The following is a 26107-nucleotide window of genomic DNA, read 5'->3' as shown; positions in this document are numbered from 1 at the left end:
AACATTTAAAAAGGAGCAAAAATTTCTAATTATCTCCAACGGTATTTGAATTAAATCCAACCCTTGCTAAAAGATAGTTAAAAATATGTAGGGGGGGGAGAAAAACCCACCAAATAATGTCCCAAATTCCAGCTCTCTTTTTGAGGTATTAAGAGCTCTGGTTAGTTTGTACCACAGCTTACCAAAACTGGAAAAGAGGGAGACATAGAACACCAAGGGCAAACTTAAAAGAAAAATTAGAAGGGAAACAGTTGCTCAGAAGTGTACATCAGAGCTCTCAAATAGGCAATGTACTCAGGTCACTCTCAATTGTGAAGGACCAGTGCTACTCTCAATCTGTATAATAGCAATCGGATGGATCTGATGCTTGTCAGGATTCATATGTGCCTTACTGATCAGTTTTAATTTAGAGTTCGATTTGAATTATATGACCTTCGCTATGATTTGTACACTGAATTTTCTAATGTGTTAGCTGATTTGAGCATTGGACTAAACAATAAAAAAGCTATAAATCCAATAATAAATAACATTAACAATATAATGTTTTTGACTTTGTTTCTTCAAATATTTTTTTTTTGCTTTTTTGTGGTTCCTTGCAAACATTTCTTCCCCTTTTTATTATCTTTTCTGTTAATGATTCCTCCGATTCAAAGTATAATAGTGCTAGAGAGAGTGTCACCAACATAAATGGATTTCTTGTTTCTCATACTTACCATCTAGGTATATTTAAGATTGAAGATTCTGCCCACGTGGCTCGGCTATGGGGAATCCGGAAGAACCGGCCTGCCATGAACTACGACAAGCTGAGCCGCTCAATTCGGCAGTATTATAAGAAAGGGATCATACGGAAACCAGATATCTCACAAAGGCTGGTCTACCAGTTTGTACACCCTGTCTGAAAAGCAGAGCAAAGAGAACAAATTCAGAATAACTGACTCCTTTCTGGGCTGGAGGACGTCTGGAAACAGCATCCTTTATCCTCTGCAATTTTGATGGAGCGAAAAGCAACTATCGACAAAGACCATTGGATTTGGCTGGTGAATCGTAGAGATTCCTGTGTACCCTACTAGTGTCTGGGAAACAGGAAACAAATAGACATTTACTGTTTAAGTAAAATGGCAAAAAAGGAAATGAACTAGGCCATTCAGATTTCATTCTAGGTTTTGTGGTTTTGTAAGGGGTTTTTTTTCCACTTGAAAAGAAAAAAAAGTAATTAAATATTTCCAGCTGCATGGTATGGGAATCCAAAGAAGGTAGGAATTCAATGGAAAAGGAAAGAGAATATTGATGCTTGTAGAATCCTTTAGCTCTTTTCCATTCTAATAATTAGAAGACTATTTGAGATCAAAGGAGCAATGTAACATTGTTTGCAACTTTGTAAATTATCAGTGGACAATTATAACATTGCGTAGCAATCTTCTGACCTAACTTAAAATTCCTAGGTTCTCTTTCTTTTTATTTCTTTGTAACAAGCAGAAATCTCAATAGTCAGTTTCACTGACACAACAAGCCTCGGGAGCATCCTTCCAATAATTTTCTAGATTGCTTTTTTTCCTCCTATTCTTAGCATAAAAGCCAGGCTTTTGATATATCAAGCTTGATTTTGGGGAAAGCTTAAGAATCACGATTTGAGATTCAGAATAATGGTGTGTCCATAATTTAGAACCAGGCAGGCCCAGTTTATTGTGTTTATATTTGTTAGGGGAATGCAAAATTGTAGTTTAATTCAAAGGAGTAGGCCGGAAGGTCTGTCCAGGTTTGGTATTAAAGAACATGATTAGTTTTCCATACATTCAGTGAATGAAAGTACTGTAGTTACTGTTTTGGGTATTGTTAACCGAAGGACAGAGTCACCCATTTTCAGTGTGTGAACAAACCTTTCTTGAGGGGAAGACAATAGGACTGGGCAAAGCAGCTCAGGCTGACCCAAAACAAGAACAATTTGGCACCTACCTGCCTGAGGAAGCCAACCAGATGAGCATCTGGGAAACACTGAAGAAAGCACACAGCGTCCTCCCCTCCCTCCCCAAGGCTGCCTGAACACGTTCCTGGCAATGATACAGGTTGTTCTGGTGTATGGACTGCCCCTGGATGCCTGTGCCAGGCATCATATTATCCCAAATCAGATAAATTCTATTGGGGACACTTCCTGAACTTACAATGATAGTACCGCAGTTACATTGAGAATTACAAATTATAGTGCAACTTTGTGCCTTTATGAAATCAGCAAAGACAAATTTTGGCTGATGATCACAAGTAAAGTCATTGCGGCTGTCATTTTGCATGGCAGGTCTTACCTTGCTGCCATTGAAAATTAAGAGAAAAATGTATGCAAGTTGAAGATGTCTGGACTGCCAAAATTAAAAGAGAGTGAGTGCTAAATCATGTCCAACTGACACACTATTTAGAGGTAAAGGAATTATGACCAAAACTTCAAAGAAACTTCTACCTTTACTCATATCTGCTTTCAGAAAAAGTTGGCATACTATTCTTTTAAACATACACAAAAAGCTACTTCACCTAAGAATCTCATGGTCCCATATATACTAGCACATTATGCTATAACTGATTATGGCATAAATAAAGTTGTTAAGCACTGAAACTCCTTGAGACTTCAATATTTGATCTAAGGTAAGATCAAGTCTCCATGCGCAATTTAATTCCAGGCAACTTCATGGACATGTCTGTACATTTTTATTGGAAACAATTGAGAATATATTTGTCTTAGATTATATTGATGACGACAACAACAATAATGGAATGGAAAAAAGCAATCTACCTTACAGCTCCAGTGTTTCCTGGTGATTTCTTATGCATGTATTAGTCAGGTCTTACTTACCAAGTATCTTGTAACCTTTTTACATTTTCAAAATTAGCCACTGTTGGCTAGGTGCTGCCACCAAGAGGAATATCCATTTCATGCACAGCATATAAAATTTTAGATGTTTTGAACATGTTGCTGCAGGGTGTAAGTATGTAGAATGAACAATATTTTTAACATTATTAAATTGAAATGAATATTTTTTTTGGAATTAAAATAAGACCTTTCTTAAGGTGCCAGATCAGATATTTACTTTTATATGACTTCCAGTGGCTCTGGATAATTACAAATAAAAGCATTAAATAGAAGGGGAAAAGCAACAATTAACTCTTCAACAAAATGAAGAGTAAAGGTAGCAAGGCTGACAAAAAGATGGACTGAATTAAAAAAAAATAACACACATACACACACAAACAAACACCCTCTTCAAAGGGGAACTTTGCTTACACTTGCCAAAGGACTGAGTGAAGATGCAAATCTCCAACACCTTTTGAAACACCAGCAGCGTTAGAACCATCTGGGACTCCTCAGACAGATGGTATTATTTAATTGATGGAACCTAGAGGGGGCCAACCCTGCCAGATTGAACTTGCTGGGCATATACTATGGGAGATAGGCAGTCCCTTAAGCTACCAAGTCTTATGCCTTTATAGGCAATCACCAGCATTTTAAACTGTACCCAGAAGCAAACTGGCAATCACTGTATGTTGCAAAGCTAAGGTGTTACATTGGCATGTCCTTCTACATCACTGCATTCTGGAGTAGTGTTGTAAAAAATATCTTTCTGGGTTTGGTTCCAAGTGGGGGGAAAGACACTGGTATCATGGTGATTGCTTGGGAAGATGGTTTAATGGGGAACAGCAGGAACCCATGGTCTGAGGTCCTGGGGAAAAGGGGGAGTCACATGCTTCAAAGATGTTGAAGAAGAGAAGGGGAGAGATGCTGAGAGTCCCTTGATTTTATGCCCTCTCATGGCACTGATTGGCTGTCACACTCCGTAGGCTTTCCTGAGTCCAAGTTGGCTTGGACCTTTCTGGCTGATGCAATCTTCCCAAGTACCATGTGGTCCAAAGTTTGATGATGATAAATTATTGATATTGGTAAGGTTTTCATGAATACGTGATCTATAGTGGTCATGGATGCACTATATAATGTCAATGGAGATGGAGATTTTCAATCATCCAGGTCATGGTTGTCCCCAAAGTACTTTTTCAAAAGGCAACTGGGCTTTCTTTGTTTTTCGTTTAAGACATTTTGCTTCTCATCCAAGAAGCTTCTTCAACTCCCAAAGGTGGAAAAGCACCTTTGGGATGCACTGCATAGTTGGATATCTGGCAATAATGCAACAGAAGAAAAAACAAGTAGGGAATAATTGCTATTCTGGAAGATTAGTTCAGATATAATGGCCAAAGGAAATTCAGGTACTTTATTATGCTTGAGTTTATCTGGCAGGATGTCTTCCAAACTACTAGACAACTTGCACTTTATTTTCCAGGGTTTTTTAATTCACATAGACTATTCTAACCAGAATACTTGCTTCTAATTTGCAGATATGTTTCCAGAACACATGTGTATCCTTTGTCTGGATTTGCCTTAACAATAAGGACTTTGACTTTTAGAAAGCTTCAGTTAAATATCCAGTGGACTAATAGTTATTACTGGTCTTGTTAATGCAGTATCTTGAAATTGCTCCACTGTAAAAAAATAATGCCATCACTTGAAATAATAAATGTAACCGAAGAATATTTGCTAATAATGATTTAGACTTAGGTGAATCAAATTATGAGCCATGGTGACGCAGTGGTTAGAATGCAGTATTGCAGGTTAACTCTGCCAATTGCCAGCAGTTAAGATTCTGATTGGCTGAAACATAGAAACATAGAAACATAGAAGACTGACGACAGAAAAAGACCCCATGGTCCATCTAGTCTGCCCTTTTACTATTTCCTGTATTTTATCTTACAATGGATATATGTTTATCCCAGGCATGTTTAAATTCGGTTACTGTGGATTTACCAACCACGTCTGCTGGAAGTTTGTTCCAAGGATCTACTACTCTTTCAGTAAAATAATACTTTCTCATGTTGCCTTTGATCTTTCCCCCAACTAACTTCAGATTGTGTCCCCTTGTTCTTGGCTCAGCCTTCCATCCTTTCGAGGTTGATAAAATGAGGACCCAGAATGTTGGGGCAATATGCTGACTCGGTAAATTGCTTAGAGAGGGCTGTAAAACACTGTGAAGTAATATATAAGTCTATTGCTGTAAACTGACACATGAACCAAATCATTGATTTGCCACAAATTTAGTAAAAAAGTACAAATGAGTTAGCATACATTCTGCCTGCTTTTCCAAAGTAGAATAACAATAGGCAGTTGAGGTTTCCTGTAATTTTTAATTGCTACATGAAATTGGGAATTTGGGCAAACATATTAAATGTGGAGTATCCAACTATATATGTAAAAATTTCCACTTCTACAAAGCGGAACAAGTATAGCAGCACAATTCTCTGTTGTATCTTGACAATGACATAATGAAGGTTGATCCTTTCCCCCCAAAAAGTAACAAGGCAAGACACACTATGCATGAATAAAATAATCCTTTTATTATTGTATTTTTTTAAAGTATAGTTTTTGCTCTTTATGGAAGAAGAGGCAGACTGGCATGACACAGAATGTTACTCTCCATCTCCGAATACAGCATTCTCAATCTCAACAACTTCTAAGGTGTGTGAATTTCAACTCCACAACGTTTTGGCTGCAAAATTTGGGGCATTGAAATGCATATACCTTAAAGTTGTTGAAATTGAGAAGCACTGTTCTAATATGTAGCTTTGTTGACAGTAACACATTCTTCTAACTTGAAGTGCTCCTCTCTAAATCTAGTAGGCTTTAATCAGCCAAAACCCACAATCTCTTCTTGGGCCTGGCATTTATCTCATAGACCTGGAGTCACATAGTGAATACATGCCACAGATTCCTGTAAACATTTCCATTATGGTAGCCATTATGCATAATACAAGACACTTGTTTTATGAGGGGGTAAAACAAACTTTTCTGGGGGATACCTTTTGATTTTTTTTCATATAACCTCTGACCTGCAAGAACATTAAGATCGTGGCCAGTGACACTTTGAGGTCACTGAAATGGATGGGACACATAAATGCAGACTTGGATGGAGTTGAGAAATTCTGGGGAAACATGGGGGGGGGAAATCTTAGTGCATCCATTATGTCCATTATTGGGACAAAAAGGGGAAACCACATCACCAAAACCCCACTGTTTAGCCACAAATGTTAAGTGATGGAAACTGTTTCTATTAGGAAATTGCATAATGGTATGGGGTCTGGGAGCAAAATCTACCTGTCCTCTAAGGGTTAGGATCCTCACTCCAACGTAACAACAACCCTGCAACAAAAGACCTGGATTGACTTGTTACAAGTTTACTAGAAGCTCTCAATCAATCATTGAGTCTTCAGAAGCCTGCCTCCATATACACCCACCTACACAATGCACACGTATGCATACATACTTGTAGTCCTGTACTTTCCCATCTACTTGCCATGGACAGCCTGAAAATTAAGAAAAATAGTATTCCAGGAGCAGCATATGAATATCAACACTCTCCAGTTTATTTTCTGGCCAAGGGTGGTAGATTTTCTTGGGGCATCTTTGATACTTTGGTGGTATAATGGCATTGGCAATGGAGAGAGTTTTTTTCACTGGGATATTTTCTCCTTCGTATCGCAAGGGTTAGGGTAAATTCTGCTTCCTCTCATTTTAATTCTTTTCAGCCTGCATCTTTCCTCTTTTTTATCCTACCAAGCATCTAACCTCCAATCCAGTGCATCTATACACAATAATTTGAAAACGGATGCCTAATACCAGACTGGAGCCCACTGAAAATACCCTGAGGAAAAGAACCATTAAATTGGTCACAACGTGAACCATGTAAACCAACTGTTCGACACATCTGAGTATCAAGTCTGGACTGGACTTTTGAATTTCAAGATTCAGCAAAAATAACTTGAAGAAGGAAATTCCACATTATTTGGATACAGTCTAGATCAGGGTTATCAAACTCAAGACCCGGGAGCCGGATGGAGCCCATGGGGTACTTAGATTTGGCTTGTGGAGCCTCCCCGGAAAGAGTGAAGAACTAGCCGTGGTGCTTCTGCCAGTGAAAAAAGGGCTCCTGAACTCCATTTTTGACTGCCACTGCTTCCAGCAACCCTCTGCCAGTGGAAACAGAGCTCAGGATGTGGCCTTCCTGAGCACCTTTTTCACTGGCAGAGCCCGTTTTCACTGGTAGAGTACTCGGGCCCCCCCATGCACCCCCAACAGGAGTGACATTGAGCTGGCCACACCTACCCTAGACACAGCCACCCCAGCCCCCTGAGGTCAAACACAACTCAAATCCGGCCCTCAATGAAATTGAGTTTGAACCCCTGCTCTAGATGGTAGGTTTAACCTCATGTTCCCTTTCCCCCAGTTGATTCCAGTGGCCTGATCATATCAAATGATAAAGCTCAGCTTGTAAACGTACAGCTACATCAGGAGATGGTAAGAAGACAAAGTCAAACAAGAATCAAAATTTATACATTTACATAGATCAGTCATTTTTGTATACACAATAATTATATATACATATATGTATACATATATATATATACACAGACACACATGCACATTTACACAGATACTTCTTTACTGTGTGTATGCATGCATGCATACATGTATGTATATATATATATCTATCTATATATTTTTTCAAATTACACTATCAATGTACGCAAAGCAGGTGTACTGCTGAAAGAACAACATTCATCAAAAATATCTTAAATCTAACAAAATAAAACAAAACGGTTGGAGGTCATTAATATCTTGTTTACAACGTCCAGTATGCCACATGACTTATTCAAGAGCAACACTGTTCATTGGGTCCAGTAATTCAGAAAATAAACCAACTTCAGAGGAAGCAGGACAATAGATGTTTATAAAGAAGCAGAGGCTGACGAATGGTATCCAAGGAAAGGTCTAGGGGTGGGATACATGAAAAAGGGAACATAAACTAAATACTGTAACATACGTTAATCATAGTCTTGTGTATTCTAACAAGGATGAATCTAATCTAAAAGTGTTATAGCCTGTAACCAGTCATAAAGGTCTCCTGGAAAATAGAAAGATGGAGTGAGGTGATATGCACCACTTAAATAAGGGGCTGGAGAAAAAGAATGTCTATTTCTCCAACCATTTAAATAAAAAACACTAAAACCTGACAAGATTAGATGAATAAATAGCGTTTAAGGAATGCTTTCACATATGATTTTCTAGGATACATAAATATTTTCATAGCTTACTTCATAGTCAAGATTTGGAATCTTATTAGACCTAACCAGGAGATCAAATGGTCAAAACTGATGTAATTTTTAATTCAATATTAGAAGAGCCACCTAGGTTTTAAATAACTGTTTCTTAATCCACAAGTAGCACCACCCAGCAACTCTTTCGTTTCTCTTTGGATGAAATGATTTTTAATAGAATTGATATTCTGTTTATTTTATACCCAAAACAATCACTTTGTGATCAAAAGGATTTAGTTAACAACAAAACCCCTTTGTATGTATTTTCTTTGAACAGAAATTTTCCTAATCTTAGATTGATACTGCTACTGATTTATTTATTTATTTGATTTGTATTAGATTTATATTTGTTAGATTTGCCCCTCTCCGATACAACTTCAATAAGTTTTGCTTCCCCATTGTTGTGGTCTGACACCTGCCTGCAGAGTTGGTGGCAGACTCAAAGGAGGAGGTGTTGGGGAGGAACTTGGGCCAGTTCTGAAGTCTGGGGAAGATTCTGATGTCGGACATAGAGATAGAGCCAGGACTGTCTGACATTTCCCAGCCACCAGAGAGACAGTGAGTGAGAAGGAAGAACTGCTGTGGCCTGTTCCAGATTCATGCAGAGCAGTTAGGAGAGGGGAACAACAGAGGACAAAGAGTCAACTCAGGAAGCAAAGCAGACTGCCCCCTCCCTGGCTGGGGAATAAATAGAAGGAAAGGGTAGGGATTGTCATAGGAGACAACAGTTCGTATTTCTGAAGATTTTCTCATTGCGTTTCGTGCAATGAAGACTGCTTGCCAGACTTAATTTGCAGCCTTTTGGCTGGGAGCTCATGGCCTTGCAATTATGTGATAAGGAAGTGATAAGTTCTGTTACTGCAGTTAACTCCTTGAAGGACTATTGTCTGAACTTTTTGGTGGGTGAATGCAATTAATTTACAAGAGGTAAATAAAGAGGGTTTGTTTGTGACAAGGAATCTGTTTCTTGCTTCTGCTAAGGCTGGGTCAGAACACCCATTTTGGGGAACTAGTTAACTTAGACTAGCATTCATCATGTAATGTTGTCCTTGAGAAGAATTTATCATCATGTTATAGAATATGATGAAATTAATGACTTCAAATTAAGAGCCATCCACAATATTCCTTATTGCCTTAGTCCAGTGGTTCCCAAGCTTTTTTTGCCCATGCCCCACTTAAGCCTCTCTAAAATCCTCATGCCCAACCCCATGACATATAAGTCTTACTATTCAAGAAATGAACTCCTACTCATGTAGAGGAAACCTTAAAAAGTCATTAACTTGGTTTAAACAAGATTCCAATTGCCCCTATTTAAAATCAAATTGCACCCAGTGGGGTGTGGGCTCAACTTTGGAAACCAGAGCCTTAGTCCATAACTTCCCTTAGCAGCTGCCTTGGAATTGAGAGCATTTTTTTAAACCAAGGAATTGGTCCTTCTGCAATAGCAAGTCTATTTGCAAATATTATTGCAGTAAAGTATTAGAATTTCTCATCACAATGTTTTGGCAATGGTATGTTGCTCAACGGAAGGATGAAGTTTGCATTTTGTTCTATGCAAAATTTATTTACTCTTTACTGTATATTTATAGATTGTTCTGTGATTGAAATTTGAGGTACTGGAACAGAAGTCTCTCTCTCTCTCACTCATAATGAATAATTTTCAACTTAGACAGTTAAGCACTTCCAGCTTTATCACAGATTGTTCTGGGTTGAGTTTTTTCATTTAAATATATAATCAATAGTATCCACTGATATCTCTTCAATCCAAAATTTAAGCATGAATTCCAGAATTACTGAGTGATGCTAGGTAACGTTCTGAATTTTCTCTAAAAAATAAGACATTGTTCAAGACCCCATTGGAAAATTCTCCCATCTGAGCTTGCCAATATTTCTGGGAATGGGATTTAGAATCTCATTTTAAAAATATTTTTACTGAATTTTACACTTTTCTGCTATTTCTTAGTTTTGAGGTAGCATTCTTTATTTTGGAACTTTGTTCAAAAGTTATGTACATTTTTAGCTTATAGCATGTGTGCACCAACATCTAACTGGCTTCTTCTTCCCATTACTTTTGAGGCACCTTTGTCTGATACTGATACTGCTATTACTAGCCCATGCCAGCTTGTTAATATCTTCAATGCTTTCATACTATGCTATCAGATATACTTTTCTTCTATCATGCCTTACATGAGACAGGGTTCTTCTGCTCCATATCATGTAAGATATGCATTCCCTATCTCAGTTTAGGGCACTCAGCATTGCTTCCTTATCCAATTTACTATATCATATGCATAGCCAATTTCAGTTGCATTGATTCTCACCACTTTACAATCTGCCTAGTAGATAATTAGGGAATTTCCCTCCACTATTCCCAGTTTATCCTCTTACTCTGTTCTTTACCTCTGAGATTGCTTATCTCAGGTTTCTTCCTTCCTTCATTTTTTCTTTTGATTCTTCAATAAAGGAAGTAGCTGCTTCTCTAGACTTATTCACCCCATTCTCCAGGATTAAACAAATCAGTTCTGTCTATCAGGGTTATGGTCCAGAGCAGTGAGCAAAAAAATAATAATGAAAGATATAGAAGGGTGAGTCATTGTGAACACCCATAGCAAAGACTAGAAAGAAAAGCAGATGACTTCCAGAGTAGGGATACGACTGTTTCAAGGTATCAAACAGCCTGATGAGCAAATGACTACCTTGTCCTGGACCCTAAACCCTGAATGCAGAGTACGATAAAAAAACTGCGGAAGGCTGTAAAATGGCAGAGCAGCTCCGGAATGAGCCAGCTGTCAATGAGTATCCTACTGTTGTTTAGCTACATGATTTAGCTAGAAAACTGATGCAGATATTCAGTTTTATTCATAAATGATAAAAGATCTGCAATTTCAAATTAAGATATTTTTGCAAAACTCTACAATAAGCAGTTCAGAGAAGGTTGAGCTAGAATCTGCATGTGGATGAGCTGTCAGAAATGACCAGAAAAGTTGAGAGACAAAAAATGTGTAGCCAGTTGGAAATATTCATTATTCTGAACTAGATTTTGCTTCCAGGAAGTAGGAAACTAAAATCTGAGTCCAGAGTCATGGCTGATGAGAGGACAGATGGGGCAAGACTTTGAGTATAACTCTAACAGAAAAAAGTCAAATGTCAAGACTTCTTACAAAACCAACCGCAAAGAAGAAGGTGCTTCCTATGTAATGGCTTGGGTCACTTCATATGTAATGGCTTGGATCAAGCCAGTTGTCCTAGCAAAAACAAGCAAGGAGAAGAGCCTTCTCTGTGGCGGCCCTGGCCCTCTGGAATCAACTCCCCCCGGAGATTAGAACTGCTCCCACCCTCCTTGTCTTCCATAAACTACTTAAGACCCACCTATACCGCCAGGCATGGGGGATTTGAGACATCTTTCCCCAGGCTTATTATAATTTATGTTTGGTATGTATGTGCTGTTTTGTTTTTAATTATGATAGGGTTTTTAGTTTTTTAATATTAGATTTGTGCCATTATAACATTGTTTTTATCATTGTTGTGAGCCGCCCCGAGTCTTCGGAGAGGGGCGGCATACAAATCTAATATATTATTATTATTATTATTATTATTATTATTATTATTAATATTATTATTATTATCTGATACTATTCTCAAGTGCATGACTCACAGCAGCACAGGAAAAATGGACCATTAATAATAAAATTATAAAAATAACAGAAAAGTCTCTTTCTCTATCAGAAGATAGACTGTGTGCATCCCTGTGCAACATGCAAACTTATTTTTTATTTTAAATGAAAAATGTATTTGTCACACACTGGTTGTTTAGCAGAAGGACAAAAATTCCTTTCAATAAAGGGAGATTAGCCAGATTGTCCTGTGGCCTGATTAAAAGAAAACAAACTAGTGTTACAATTCAACGTGTGCTGTATGGCCTGGATTTATTTATTTAGATATGTATAAAATTTGCATGTTTTTCTGTACAGCTGGTTTTGGAGTCCACTCTGCTCTCATTAAAGTCTGCGACACAGACACATGTGAATTAAAATTTAAAGGACTCTTTTGTGCGTGTGTGTCAAAATGGAGAATGATGAAAGGCACCCTCCCAGAAAATGCATTGTTTGAAATAGATAGTGCTGTGTCTAAGGTAAAAGCAGCCAAATGATGCAGTCACATAACTGGTCTAAGCCTATGGCCCAGATGAAAGAAGTATAAGAAACCAGATGCTTTTCAGAAATTTGAGTATTTAGCAAAAGGATTGAGAATCCTGGATCTCTCCACAGAAACATGGAGCATGGCTTATTTTAATGTTCAGAATGCACCTTGAAGGATACTCCTTACACCCAGATAATCAATCTGAATCTATTTGCTTCAATGGAAATCTTCATCATTTGCTATTTATTCAATGGCACATCACACCCAGAAACATAAAATGAATCATTGCAGCTGCAATGTTCAAAGAGATCCAGGAAAAACGTTCCACCTTGAAGATTTCCCTACATAATCAAAAAAGGAACAGGATATAAAACAATGGAAAAAACCCTGTAAAGAAAAGGAAATGAAAACATTTCAAAAGAATACTTGGGAACTCATTGAATGATCTGCAAGAAAAGAAAACAATGGGATGAAAATGTTTTTCAAGATCCAATGCAATGCAGAAGTGGATGCCCAGCCCTATAAAGACAGAAGGCAAAGGGATATATTAAAAACATATGGTGTTGAAAAAAATGTAGATTTGTTGTTTGAGAAGAGAGCAGGGAACTGCTGCAGGGAGAGAAAAGTTTACTCAATTCTGAGAAAATAACTCAAAATAACTACATCTTGATTTTGTCTGGCATAAAATATGGTGGAGAGAAATTCTTGCAGGATTGCAAGCTACTGCTATTTTCCTTTACTGCGATAAACAAATCTCTGCTGCTTTTGTTTCTTGACCTTGGTCATTTCAAAAGACTAACAAATGAAGACTATGATGAGACTTTTGCCATAACACTGCTCAGTACAGCAACAGCTGGGAATATGCAAGTGCATCACCTTGGTGTAAAGTTTGCATTGCTACATGGAGAAATCAAGGAAGACATCTATGTTAAGCAGTCACCTGGTTTTGAGGGACCAGGAAAGGAAGACTTGGGAGAACACATAACAGGCTGTAAATCAGGGGTGGGTTTTTACTTACCTCACTGCCAGTTCAGTGCCAAAAAATCTGGGGGGGGGAGCTAAAAATAAAGATGGCGACTGCATGCACGGTGCCAGTAACTCAGTTTCTGCACATGCTCAGAAGGGGGGGATTTTTTTTTTTTTTAAAAAGATGGCAGCCATGGAACAGCACCAACTGAACCGAGTCTGTGAACCAGTCTGGATCGGGAGCAACCCATTCCTGCTGTAAATCCTTTAAGGGGCAGATGTTCTTCAAATGAAATGGGCAGTTGTTATTCTGTGATCCCCAGAAGCAGATATCTATTAGAAGCACAATCATGCCAAGAGACTGAACTATTAAAGGACTTTGAGATTATGAGTCAAAGACAATAAAAACAACTATAGGTACCGTCAATTCTTCCTAATGGGGAAGACTGCAGTAGAATGAAGCATATATACATAGAGTATATTATGTACACAGCAAAAGGGACTAATTGAAATACTGCCCATTAAAGAGTTGTGGCAGATGACCTACAAAGCCTTTGCTCAAAGATTGATACAGGTAGGTGGAAGTTGTGGCTTGGTGAATGAATGGATGAAAAGGGTGTTGGAACAGTGACTTCAACTGCACTGGCTCTGTAAATCTCATGACCTACAATTGCAAGGGGCAATAAAATAGATAGGATTTTACTGTGTGCTCCCTGCTTATTCTTTTCTACTCTTAGTTTGTGAAACTGCTAATCTTAAATTGCTTTTTGCCTGCTTTTGTTCTCACGCACATCAGTTCTCTCGATTCTCATTTGAAAGGATGTTATCTTGATATCACTTGCATATTTGTCTAATAAAGCTTCTTTGTTTTTAAATTTAAAAAGATGCCTAATTGGACTCATTTTCTATTGTTCAAGAGCATACAGGTGTTTCCTTCAACCAGTTGCTTTTTTAAAATACCAATTCACAATCAGTGCATTTCTTTTCCTGTTTAAGTGTATAAATTGTAATTCGTTTTCATAATTTTGCATCTTATTTTAAGTCCTGTCCTCAGACTGGAAATAACAGAATTTTCTGATTAACCTTTGCATTTTGAAAGGGATACATCCATTTCGAAAGGGAAACATCCAGGGATGCAGTTGAATTCCTCAAAAGAAGATGAGAGAAAGAAGCCAGTTCTCTTGAGTTCTACTGGGTGTTCCTCAGGTTCAAGAACCCTGCCTTAACTCAAGAGGAAGAACAAGCCACATATTTTAGTGGCATTGAGGAAATGTGTATGGAATAAATCTTTTAATTCATAGCATACTAGATATATCTTTCAGTTACTGCAATTGTTCTGGATGATTGCTGGATGATCGATGTAGACTATTACAGCAAAAAATGCTGACTGGGACTTTTTGGAAAGAACAAATATATATTGTCTTTTGTTGTTAGAATAGAAATGGATAAAAAATATACTGTAGAGGGGTGAGAGAAAACTAAGAAATAACAAATTCTATTTCCTATCTCCTTATTTTTGTTTGGTTCGTTTTTTTCAATGAGAGTGAATTGTATTTTCCCCAGAGCTTAAATGCTAGACAGAATAAGCCATTTGGAATGTTTCTTAGCTACATTTTATAATTAAAATCCAACCAATCAAAAGCCTTATTAGTTAGGCTTTAAAGGCTTGAAGTATTGGCTTTTACTTACAAGACAAGCCCTCCAGTGACAGTGTTGACTTTCAATATCTCATTTCTTTTAAGAAACTAAAATAGTAAAGTTACCACAAAATACTTTTTAGAGATGTAATTAAAAAAATAAAAGATAGATTGGAAAATATGTTTGGAACTCTAACTGTGCTGAGTGAATGACTGTGCAGAGCAAGATGGCTGCTGGGCTGGTATAGACAGATGGTGGACTGGAGAGGGTTGAATTCTGGCAGCACAAGGAGAACATGACAGAATTAAATAAACTCCACATAGTTAGCTGGATAAAGACCAAGTTGCCCGTTGTCCAGACGTCCTTTGCACCACCCTTGCTCGTCTTCTTCACCTAATTTGATTAATTCATCACCTAGGAAAATAATGATAAATTACAAATTGGGAGCATACTATCAACCTGATATCCCCTCTCTAACTCATTTCATCCTATCCCCCAACAGTGTTTCCCTATAGGCCTATACCAGTGATGGCGAACCTTTTCTTTCTTGGATACCGGCGGCCCCGTCCCACTGGAAACAACTCCCCCCGGAGATCAGAACTGCCCCCACCCTCCTTGCCTTTTGTAAGTTGTTGAAAACTCACCTTTGCCACCAGGCATGGGGAAATTGATACCTCCCCTAACTACTGCTTTATGTATGGTTTGATTGGGTTGTGTGATTATTTTATTAATAAGGGTTTTTAAATTGTGTTTTTAAATATTGGATTTGTACATTGTTATTATTGTTGTGAGCCGCCCCGAGTTCTCGGAGGGGGCGGCATACAAATCTAATACATTATTATTATTATTTATTATGCTAAAAGCATGTGTGCACACGCAATAGCGCGTGTGCCCGCACCCATAAGTAAAGCCCCCCCCACGTGACCCACCCCCTGTGAATGTGCACATGACTCAATACATGCTGCCCTGCCCCTGTGCACACCCACCACCCTATCATTTTTATTTTATTTATTTATTTATTTGTCAAACAAGTATAGTATTATAGTACATATTAACATAACATAACATAAGTAGAACGTAGTAATAGAAAGGATAATAAGACAGTACGACAGGGACATTAGGCACAAAAATGCACTTAGGCACGCCCCTTACAGACCTCTTAGAAAAGGGGAGAGGTCAATTGTAGATAATGTAAGGTTGAAGATTTTGGGGTTGGGGGAAGCAACAACAGAGTCAGGTAATGAGTTCCAGGCAGTGACCACTCTATTGCTGAAATCGTATTTTCTGCAGTCAAGTTTGGAGCGATTTACATTTAGTTTATATCTATTACGTGCTCTCATGTCGTTGTTGTTGAAGGTGAAGTAGTCACTGACAGGGAGTACATTATGATGTATGATTTTATGAACAATAGTTAAATCAGTTCGGAGACGACGTAGTTGTAAATTTTCTAGGTTTAGTATTTGAAGTCTGGAGGAGTAGGGTAATTTGTTATGTGAGGAGGAGTGAAGGACTCTTCTTGTGAAGTGTTTCTGGACTCCTTTGATTGTATTAATATCTGATATGCAGTGCGGATTCCACACAGGTGAGCTATATTCTAGAATAGGTCTTACAAATGTTTTATATGCTCTGGTTAATACGTAAATCAGTGTTTCTAGAGAAGAAGCTACATAAGATTAGATTTACAATTCTAAATGCTTTTTTGGCAATGCTGTTACAGTGGGCTCTAGCACTTAGGTAATTGGAAATGAGTACTCCAAGGTCTTTGACTGAGTGAGGGTCCTCTGTTAGTTCAGTTTTACCAAGTATGTATTTAGTATTCGGATTCCTTTCACCAATGTGTATCCACCACCCCCTATCTTGGACCTAGTAGGCCTCTGAAGCCTGTGAAGGCCAGAAACAGCCCATTTCCTGACTTCTGGTCGGCCCAGTAGGCCCATTTTTTGCCCTCCCAAAGCTTCAGGGGCTTTCTTGGAGCCTGGGAAGGGCAGAAACAGCCTTCCCTGCCCCCTCAGAGGCCCTCCAGAGCCCGGAAATGCCCTCCCACAGCCTCCGCATGAGCTCTGCATGAAAACAGGCTGCATGAAGACTCCAGGGAGTGGAGGGATGGTGTGTGCAGGGACAGCTGGAGAGCAAGTACATGTGTGCTGGAGCTGAGGTAGGGCAACAGCGCGCATAGCCGCAGATATGGCTCTGCGTGCCACCTGTGGCCTGTGTGCCACAGGTTTGCCATCACATCCTTATACTGTTCTATTGTGTATTGGATGTTGAGTCACATATACGTAAAACCTATGTGGGAAAAAGCAAGAGTGTAGGTCTGATTTGGTATGAGAAAATGATCACTGGGAAAAGAATGTAGCATACCTTCATATTGGGTCTTCAAAAGATTTCCTTTTTATTAAAAACAAAGCATAAAGGTTTTTTTAGGGCTGTGAAGTGTTGGTTATGACCTATAAAGCCCTTCATGGCATCGGGCCAGAATATCTCCAGGATCGCCTTCTGCCGCACGAATCCCAGCGACCGGTTAGGTCCCACAGAGTTGGCCTTCTCCGGGTCCCGTCGACTAAACAATGTCATCTGGTGGGACCCAGGGGAAGAGCCTTCTCTGTGGTGGCTCTGACCCTCTGGAATCAGCTCCCCCCAGAGATTAGGATTGCCCCCACCCTCCTTGCCTTTTGGAAACTCCTTAAAACCCACCTCTGTCATCAGGCATGGGGGAATTGAAACATCTCCCCCTTGCCAATGTAGTTTTTGTGTATGATTCGATTGTGTGCTTGTTTTTTATATATTGGGGCTCTTTTGGATTTTTTAACTTAAAACTGTAATTTAGATTGTGAAATATTAGATTTGTTACTATGTTTTGTTTACCATTGTTGTGAGCCGCCCCGAGTCTACGGAGAGGGGCGGCATATAAATCCAATAAATCTAATCTAATCTAATCTCTTGATTATACTGCTGCATTTTGCAGAGGTCAGATGATCCCCCTTCTCCCAAATGACATTTTTAAAAGTTGCAAATGCATACCTGCTTTGAAACTCAGCTCATCCTGCTCTTGTCCATCATAATCATAAAGAGCTCGTACACGGACCCCTTTCCCAGCTGATTCTTCTTCAAAGGAATTGGCACCGCCATTGGCTTCACTGGAGTTGTAAGTGTTGCCACCCTCGTCATCTGACCACTCTGTGGTGTAGGCTTGGCCACGTTCATAACTGCTGACACTGGTAATGGAACGCCGCATCATAAGAAATGTCATAACTGCATAAATATCTGATATATCTAACTCTGTGGGACAACTGGAGGTGATGAGACTGTGATGTATGATACCCGTCTATTCTAAACATTCTATCTTGACAGGATCAAACTGGAAGCATCTCATATGTTTACCTGCCACGATCTCCTCCCTGTGCTGTTGCTTCCCCACCTCCACTGGCATTGGGTGTGCTGTTGCCTCCCTCATTCTTTTTTGGTTTCTCTCTTCGATTTATTGTTTGTGTTGCATCTGGATTCCATTCCTGCAGTTGAAAAATATATAGCAATAACATTTAGAATTACATACTGCTTCATAGTGCTTTGACAGCCCTAAGTGGTTTACAGAATCAGCATATTGCCCCCAACAATCTGGCCCTCATTTTTCCCACCTCGGAAGGATGGAAGGCTGAGTCAACTTTGGTCCGGTGGTGAGATCTGAACTGCTGAACTACAGCTACCGGTAGCAGTTAGCTGAAGTAGCCTGCAATGCTGCATTCTTACCACTGCGCCACCCCGGCTCTCTCTATATATACCTAATCTCAAAGCCTCCATCTCCAGTGCTTCAACTGTACTATGACTCAGCTCCAGTCTTAAGAACACAATAAACCAGTGCTTCTCAAATAGTGGGGCACGTCTCACTGGGGGAGCATGGAGCAATGCCAGGGGAGCACATGTGACTCCGTGGTCCCTCTCGATTGATTTCCCCTGGAGTGGGAGTGTTTTCCCAGTTGCATGTTGCTCCAAGACTGGAGGAGAAGGCGGCCAGGCGGGGCAGGGCAGCTGCATGGGTTATTGTTGTTTTCACCAGGTACCATGATAGCCATGAACGGTGTGGCAAACCTGCTGCTGGACAAGGAAGAGCATCCTCTGTAGCTGGGCGAAAGCTTCGAATGGCACCGTAAAGCAGTGGCTCCCAACCTTTTTTTGGCTATGCCCCACCCAAGCATCTTTAAAATCCTGATGCACCCCTCTGTGAACTCTAAATGTGAACTCTACACATGCAGAGGAAGCCTAAAAGGATTAAACAAGGCCCCAATTGCCCCCATTACAAATCAAATTGTCCACCCATGGGGTGTGGACCCCACATTGGGAACCAGGACCCTAAAGCCTCATTCCACACCATTTGTTGTGATTGCCTGGCAGAGGCGGCGTTTATGGGCCAGGGCAACACCACCAAAACATCAGCTTGATTAAGCTGGTCTGGCCACATGTCAAAAGAGGGTCCTAACCATGGTAGCCTTTGCCTGCCTAACCCAAAACAGGCTCCACTGAATGCAGTGTGACTTACTCCCAAGTAAGGAGTAAGTTTGCTTGCAGCTTATGATAAGTAAAATAATAAATATTAACAGTAAAATTCCATTGGGGCTCAGATCGGAGAGTTGGAGGGGGCATGAAATCTTTACTTCTTCCTAGGTGGAGTGTAACAGAAAATAATTGATAATAACTGCAATAAATGCATTCTACTTCTTGCAGTGGTTTACCATGTGGTTCTGGTAAAACCAGAAGCAAGACATAGTAGTTATTCTGAAGTCACTTCAGTGTTCATTCAAAGAGGCAGAATTCCATTGAAGGGAGCAGCATCAGAGAGGCTAAGGTCTTAATGTAGGCACAGGGCACATGGCTCCTTCAACTCTGAAGCTCCAAATATCCATCATGACCAGTAGCGGGTTGCTACTGGTACAGATAAGCACACTGCACAGGGTAGCGAAAGGTGTACTACATGTGCAGCCTCCCTTCTCTTGTGCACCCGTGCTTGCATACCAGCATTTATTTTGCTTCTGCACATGCACAAGAATCAAAATCTTGCACGGGGATATGCGTGTGTGTGAGATTTTAGCGATTTTTTACTTCTGTGCATGCATGGAAGCAAAAACCCACCAAAATCTCTCTTGCATGCACATCCCCTCGCAAGAGTTTGCCTCCTGCGCATATGCAGGAGCAAAAAACCCTCTGGGATGTGCACGCACATGTGCAGGAGAAGAGAAGCTGCAGACGCAGCACAGCGGTAGCAGCAAAACTGGGAATCTGCCCCTGATCATGACTAATAGCCATGGATCTATAACCTACAGCTTGGCAGTGTAGCCATCTTTGGAGGCATCATCCTGCACAACTTCTTACTTCTAACTGAGGCCAGTTCATAGGCATCCCGGGGCCAGAGGTGTTGCGGAACCACCGAAGGTCTTCTTGTGCATCGGCCATACGAATGGTCTGCTCCAGCTCACGGTAGACTTTAGAATAGCTGCATATTAGAAACAGATAATGTAAATAAACACAGGATTGAAGTAAGAAACTACCATTAGATACATTAGACCAAGAAGCTTGATGGCAGAGCAAGTAGAGAATCTTTAAATGAGAATATTATGGCATAATAACCTTGCCATATTCATAGTATTTTAGTGAATTATGTTTTTATTTACCACATTTTAGTGAATTTATTTACCAGTATTTTAGTGAATTATATTTTTATTTACCACATTTTAGTGAATTTATTTACCAGTATTTTAGTGAATTATATTTTTATTTACCACATCTACCACATTTAAATCCCATTTACTTTCTTTGAACAAATTTTATATGGGTTACAGAAGGTATCAGCCTTCTATCTTCTTCCATTATTTCTCCCAGCACTTTTTTCCCAAGAGAAATCTGTTAATGAGGATAGGCCAGAAAATGCTGATGGTTCTGCAAATGGTTTGGCATGGAAAAAGTTCTACTTAAGATTAGAAAATATTTCTGGAACATTTAAAAGCTTTATGCTGCACGGCAGACAATAACGAGATTGTGAGACAAATACCTCACAATTATCTGCATGTATCTAATTTATGACAGTACCCGTTACATAGAATGCAGCTGCGAGAGCAATCATGGGCTTTCCCAAAAATGCCCATCGAACACCAACACTCCACAGTCTGCATTGGTTGCCAATCAGTTTCCAGTCACAATTCAAAGTATTGGTCATCACCTATAAAGCCCTTCATGGCATCGGACCAGGGTATCTACGAGACCACCTTCTGCAGCACGAATCCCAGCGACCGGTTAGGTCCCACAGAGTTGGCCTTCTCCGGGTCCCGTCAACAAAACAATGTCGTTTGGCGGGGCCCAGGGGAAGAGCCTTCTCTGTGGCGGCCCCGGCCCTCTGGAACCAACTCCCCCCAGAGATTAGAATTGTCCTCACCCTCCTTGCCTTTCGTAAGCTCCTTAAAACCCACCTCTGCCGTCAGGCATGGGGGAATTGAGATATTCTTTCCCCCTAGGCCTTTACAATTTATGCATGGTATGTTTGCGTGTATGTTTGGTTTTATAATAAGGGTTTTTTAGCTGTTTTAGTATTGTATTTACATGCTGTTTTGTACTACTGTTGTTAGCCGCCCCGAGTCTACGGAGAGGGGCGGCATACAAATCCAATCAATCAATCAATCAATCAATCAATCAATAATAATAATAATAATAATTATTATTATTATTATTTATTTGTTGGATTACAGAGTGAATCACAAAAGTATATCAGATGATAGAAGACAGAATCCAAAAATGTCTGTACAATCTTCATTTTTTTAAAAAGGAAGCTCAAGGGGGTGCTAGCAACACACTGAATGTGCCCAACATTGCAGTTTCTTATTTTAAAAATGCCTCCAGGCCAGACTTTGAATGAGGAATCACTTTGTTTCATTCATGAAGTTTTACAGAGCTGCTAACAAAATCAACTACCACTTCTGTGTCTCCCATTTTTTACTATGGTAGACTGGTTTTCCACCATTGCATCGACATTAGATTTATTTATTTATTATTTATTTTTATTTATTTATTTTGTCCAATACACAATGAGGATTTTAGTGGGTATATATCTATATACACATAGTAAAATACATGATGAAGGTTATAGAGGAGATACTCATAGTAAAATATATCTAAGAAATAATAGAAAAGAAGGTATAGTAATAGAACATATAAATGAAAGAATAGAAGAAGAGATATAGGAATAGAAGAAAGGTATAGGAGATATAGGAGAGCAATAGGACAGGGGATGGAAGGCACTCTAGTGCACTTGTACTCGCCCCTTACTGACCTCTTAGGAATCTGGATAGGTCAACCGTAGATAATCTAAGGGTAAAGTGTTGGGGGTTTGGGGATGACACTATGGAGTCTGGTAATGAGTTCTATGCTTCGACAACTTGGTTACTGAAGTCATATTTTTTACAGTCAAGTTTGGAGCGGTTAATATTAAGTTTAAATCTGTTATGTGCTCTTGTGTTGTTGTGGTTGAAGCTGAAGTAGTCGCCAACAGGCAGGACATTGCAGCATATGATCTTGTGGGCAATACTTAGATCTTGTTTAAGGCGTCTTAGTTCTAAACTTTCTAGGTCCAGGATTGAAAGTCTAGTCTCGTAGGGTATTCTCTTTCGAGTGGAGGAGTGAAGGGCTCTTCTGGTGAAGTATCTTTGGACATTTTCAAGGGTGTTAATGTCTGAGATGCGATATGGGTTCCAAACAGATGAGCTGTATTCGAGGATGGGTCTGGCAAAAGTTTTGTAAGCTCTGGTAAGTAGTATGAGATTGACAGAGCAGAAGCTACGTAGGATTTGGTTTACAACTCTTGAAGCCTTCTTGGCTATATTGTTGCAGTGGGCTTTGGCACTTAAATCTTTTGTTATTAGTATACCAAGGTCTTTAACCGAGTGGGGATTATCTGTGATAATTTGATTATTCAGTTTGTATTTGGAGATTACAGAGAAGATAGAGTAACTCTTCAAAGCTGGTTTGTTGTACCAGCCACAATTAAAAAAAAAGTAATTCAGGGAAGGATCTTTATTAGATGACTCAATTTCTTCCTGCATGGGGTGACTGGGATTTTGGTTAGAAAAAAGGGGCTGGAGTGGGGTGTTGCAAAATGCAGCAAAACTATTGCAGTAAAAAATGAAAAGCTGGTGAGCAGACCAGCTCTTTAAAACTCTCCAGAAAAGGAAAGGATTTGAGATCATCCACAAATACTCCAGACAGTTGCTCCTTAGGAGGAGACCATAAAACAGTGGTTCTGATAGGTTTAGAGGTCTGGGAATATCCATCAGCTCCCAGTTGTATCAGCTCTTAGTCATTTTCCATGAAGTGATCAGCCATCTAAATTTGATTAATAAATAAATCTTGCTCAAATCTTGCTCATAGTTGGCATCTTTAAAAGGATTTAGCACACTTCCTTTTCTAAACACTTAAAAAAATTGCTTGTTAACCACTTTTCAGCTATTAGAAATCTTTGAATTGACAAGTTTGACAGCACTAGGTGAGTTGCTTTCAAACCTTAGTGAAAGAAAAATTTAACTACAAGTTTAAAAGGAATTATTAAGGAGAAATTTCCTGACAGTTAAAACAATTAATAAATGGAAAGAGTTGCCTTAGATATTGACTTCACAAAGAAGAGATTTTAAAACCTTTTGTGTGAAATGGTATAAGGCATCCTGCTTAAGCAGCGGGTTGGACCAGAACAAACCTGTAAAACTGGCAGCCCACGGGCTGGATACATCATGTGCACACCCACCTCAGCTCCACAAAGGGAAAAAAACCATCACAATATGTCACGATCCAGCCCATGATGTGATTTCATTTGCCCTCCATGGACTAGAAGATCTCAAAGGTCCCTTCCAACTCTATTATTCTGTTATTACCTCTGGAAAAGCCTGCTACCACGCGAATCCCAGCGACCGATAAGGTACCACAGAGTTGGCCTTCTCCGGGTCCCATTGACTAAACAATGTCGTTGGGGAAGAGCCTTCTCTGTGGCGGCCCCGGCCCTCTGGAATCAACTCCCCCCGGAGATTAGAATTGCCCCCACCCTCCCTGTCTTTCGTAAACTACTCAAGACTCATTTATACCGCCAGGCATGGGGGAGTTGAGATATTCCTTCCCCCTAGGCCATTACAAGTTATGCATGGTATGTCTGTGTGTATGTTTGGTTTTATAATAAGGGTTTTTAGTTGTTTTATTATTGGATTGTCACATGCTGTTTTTATCATTGTTGTTAGCTGCCCCGAGTCTACGGAGAGGGGCGGCATACAAATCCAATAAATTATTATTATTATTATTATTATTATTATTATTATTATTATTATTAACATAATTGGGGAAGGGGAAGAAACAGTAATAGGATTGATAAGGCTTTGATTTTAGAAAGTTTACAAATGGATTAAGAGTCTGGATAGGTTTTAAATAAAATTTTGGAATTAATGATTTCCCATGGGAAAATGCTTTTGTTTTGAATTCAAAATATATATTAAGGAGAGAATTTAAAAATTAGACACTAGAACGACTAAAAATTGCAGTTAAAGTAGAAAAACAAAATATAATTACAGAATGGAGCAAAATATTCTAACATTGAACATACTAAAGGATATTTTTGTAAAATAGACTCAGAAGTTAACATTAACAGTGTCAACAAAGACACCTGACTCTATGGATAGACTGTGTATGAAAAATGTCATGGTCAAGGTTTTACCTGTCAAGACTGAGACTGAGTCTCAGAAACAAGGAAAAGAAACAAGGAAAAACCAGTTTTAATAATTCAAAGGCAAACAATGAACTAAGAGACTGACCTGCATAATTTTCCTATCATGTATTTACAAAAGAAGATTATTAAAATTTTGCAGGATCTTGTGAGAAGGGACAAGTTTAAATAAAATCAATATTTGCAAAACTATTTGAATGCAATAAACATTACGATTGTTAGAAGTAAAAAAGGAGGACTATAAACTTAATTTATTTGTTTAAAGTTAAAATAGATATGTTATTATTTCTGGTCTTTAATAAATCTTTGCTGACACCAGGACTGAAATTATAATGCTTTATGGATTTGTTTATAGATATGGGATATGAGAAGAAAAGATATTTGTTGTGTTTTAAGTGGAAGTGATAAATTACTAACATTGTTTTTACTTGTAATGAAGGTGGAAAGTCACGTCTGTATATATTTATTTTTTATTTTTTATTTTCTATTTTTATTTTTTTGCACCTTTTAATCTTTTTACTTTTTTAGTTTATACAAGTTGCTACTGTTATAATTATAATTTTTTTCAAAATTACTCTAAAAACAAACCAAAAAGTGGTTTATGTTAAGCCTCTTCAAGTAGAAAATGACTGCTAGGCTGCTTGTAGAAATGGTATTTTCTTCTCAGTAAGAAGATTTACATATTCCACATCCAGTCTGAACTGATACAATCTTCATTTTTTAATTCTTTTGCAACTCTTGGGATTGCTTAAAATCAAGATTGTAATCTAGGTTTCATTTGCTGGGGCCTAGTATTCCAGAATATGGTCAATCTAAAATTAGGGAGATATTTTCATGGACCACTTCATTTTTATCAGAAAAATGCAGAATAAAAAGTTAATCATTTTCTCTTGTGTCTATCACAGAATTCTAGTTGGAGGGAAATCTTAATCTAATTTTATGTCAGTGCAGAAAATCCACAGCTGAAATATTTCTAATGTTTGGCATTCAGACTCCTTCTTGAAGTCCTCCAACACAAGAAAACGTTGATTTCTTTATCAGATTATATTGCCAACCCTAGGCACACTAGTTTATTTAGAGGATCCAAGATAAATTGGATGGTCTTGCATCACTTTGAGGACAATTTCCCTCATGTTTAGCAAGTGATGTTAAAGTGCATACAAACAGCTCTCATATAGACATTACTAAATTGAAGGGAAAGCAAACAGAACTTCAGGATGCGCCAAGTGCCCAGGAAAGGGATATCTGTATTATACAAATCACCAGAGAAATGTTTACTTGGCTGCTTCAGTTATGTTTTTATAAAAAAGCAGAATAACAACAATAAAAACAACAACAATAACAATACAAAGACTTGCAAATGGAAATTGAATGACTGTGGCAAAAGAGAGGAAAAGTAGTATCAATAGGCACCATGGGTGCAGTCCCAAAACAACTGGAACA

At 38.8% G+C, this 26107-nt stretch overlaps 2 protein-coding genes across 5 annotated transcripts in view; one reads left to right on the top strand and one right to left on the bottom strand.

Annotated features, from left to right (window-relative positions):
* Positions 1-3057, top strand: part of SPDEF (SAM pointed domain containing ETS transcription factor) — a 31210-nt gene extending 28153 nt beyond the window's left edge. For both annotated transcript variants that reach the window (XM_070745284.1, XM_070745283.1), the window contains one exon: positions 721-3057. In XM_070745284.1, coding sequence (XP_070601385.1) covers positions 721-899 — 179 coding nt within the window. In that variant the 3' untranslated portion in view covers positions 900-3057. The remainder of the gene's footprint in view (positions 1-720) is intronic.
* A 9492-nt stretch (positions 3058-12549) lies between these two features.
* The window catches only part of PACSIN1 (protein kinase C and casein kinase substrate in neurons 1), a 62257-nt gene continuing 48699 nt past the window's right edge, over positions 12550-26107 (bottom strand). For all 3 annotated transcript variants that reach the window (XM_070745281.1, XM_070745282.1, XM_070745280.1), the window contains exons 7-10: positions 20290-20410; positions 18307-18434; positions 17947-18140; positions 12550-15339 (exon numbers count right to left, since the gene is read on the bottom strand). In XM_070745281.1, the coding sequence (XP_070601382.1) occupies positions 15230-15339; positions 17947-18140; positions 18307-18434; positions 20290-20410 (553 nt within the window). In that variant the 3' untranslated portion in view covers positions 12550-15229. The remainder of the gene's footprint in view (positions 15340-17946; positions 18141-18306; positions 18435-20289; positions 20411-26107) is intronic.

The sequence above is a fragment of the Erythrolamprus reginae genome, chromosome 3 (assembly GCF_031021105.1).
Source record: "Erythrolamprus reginae isolate rEryReg1 chromosome 3, rEryReg1.hap1, whole genome shotgun sequence".
In the NCBI taxonomy this organism is placed as follows: Eukaryota; Metazoa; Chordata; class Lepidosauria; order Squamata; family Dipsadidae; genus Erythrolamprus; species Erythrolamprus reginae.
This window is presented reverse-complemented; position numbering and strand designations above follow the sequence as displayed.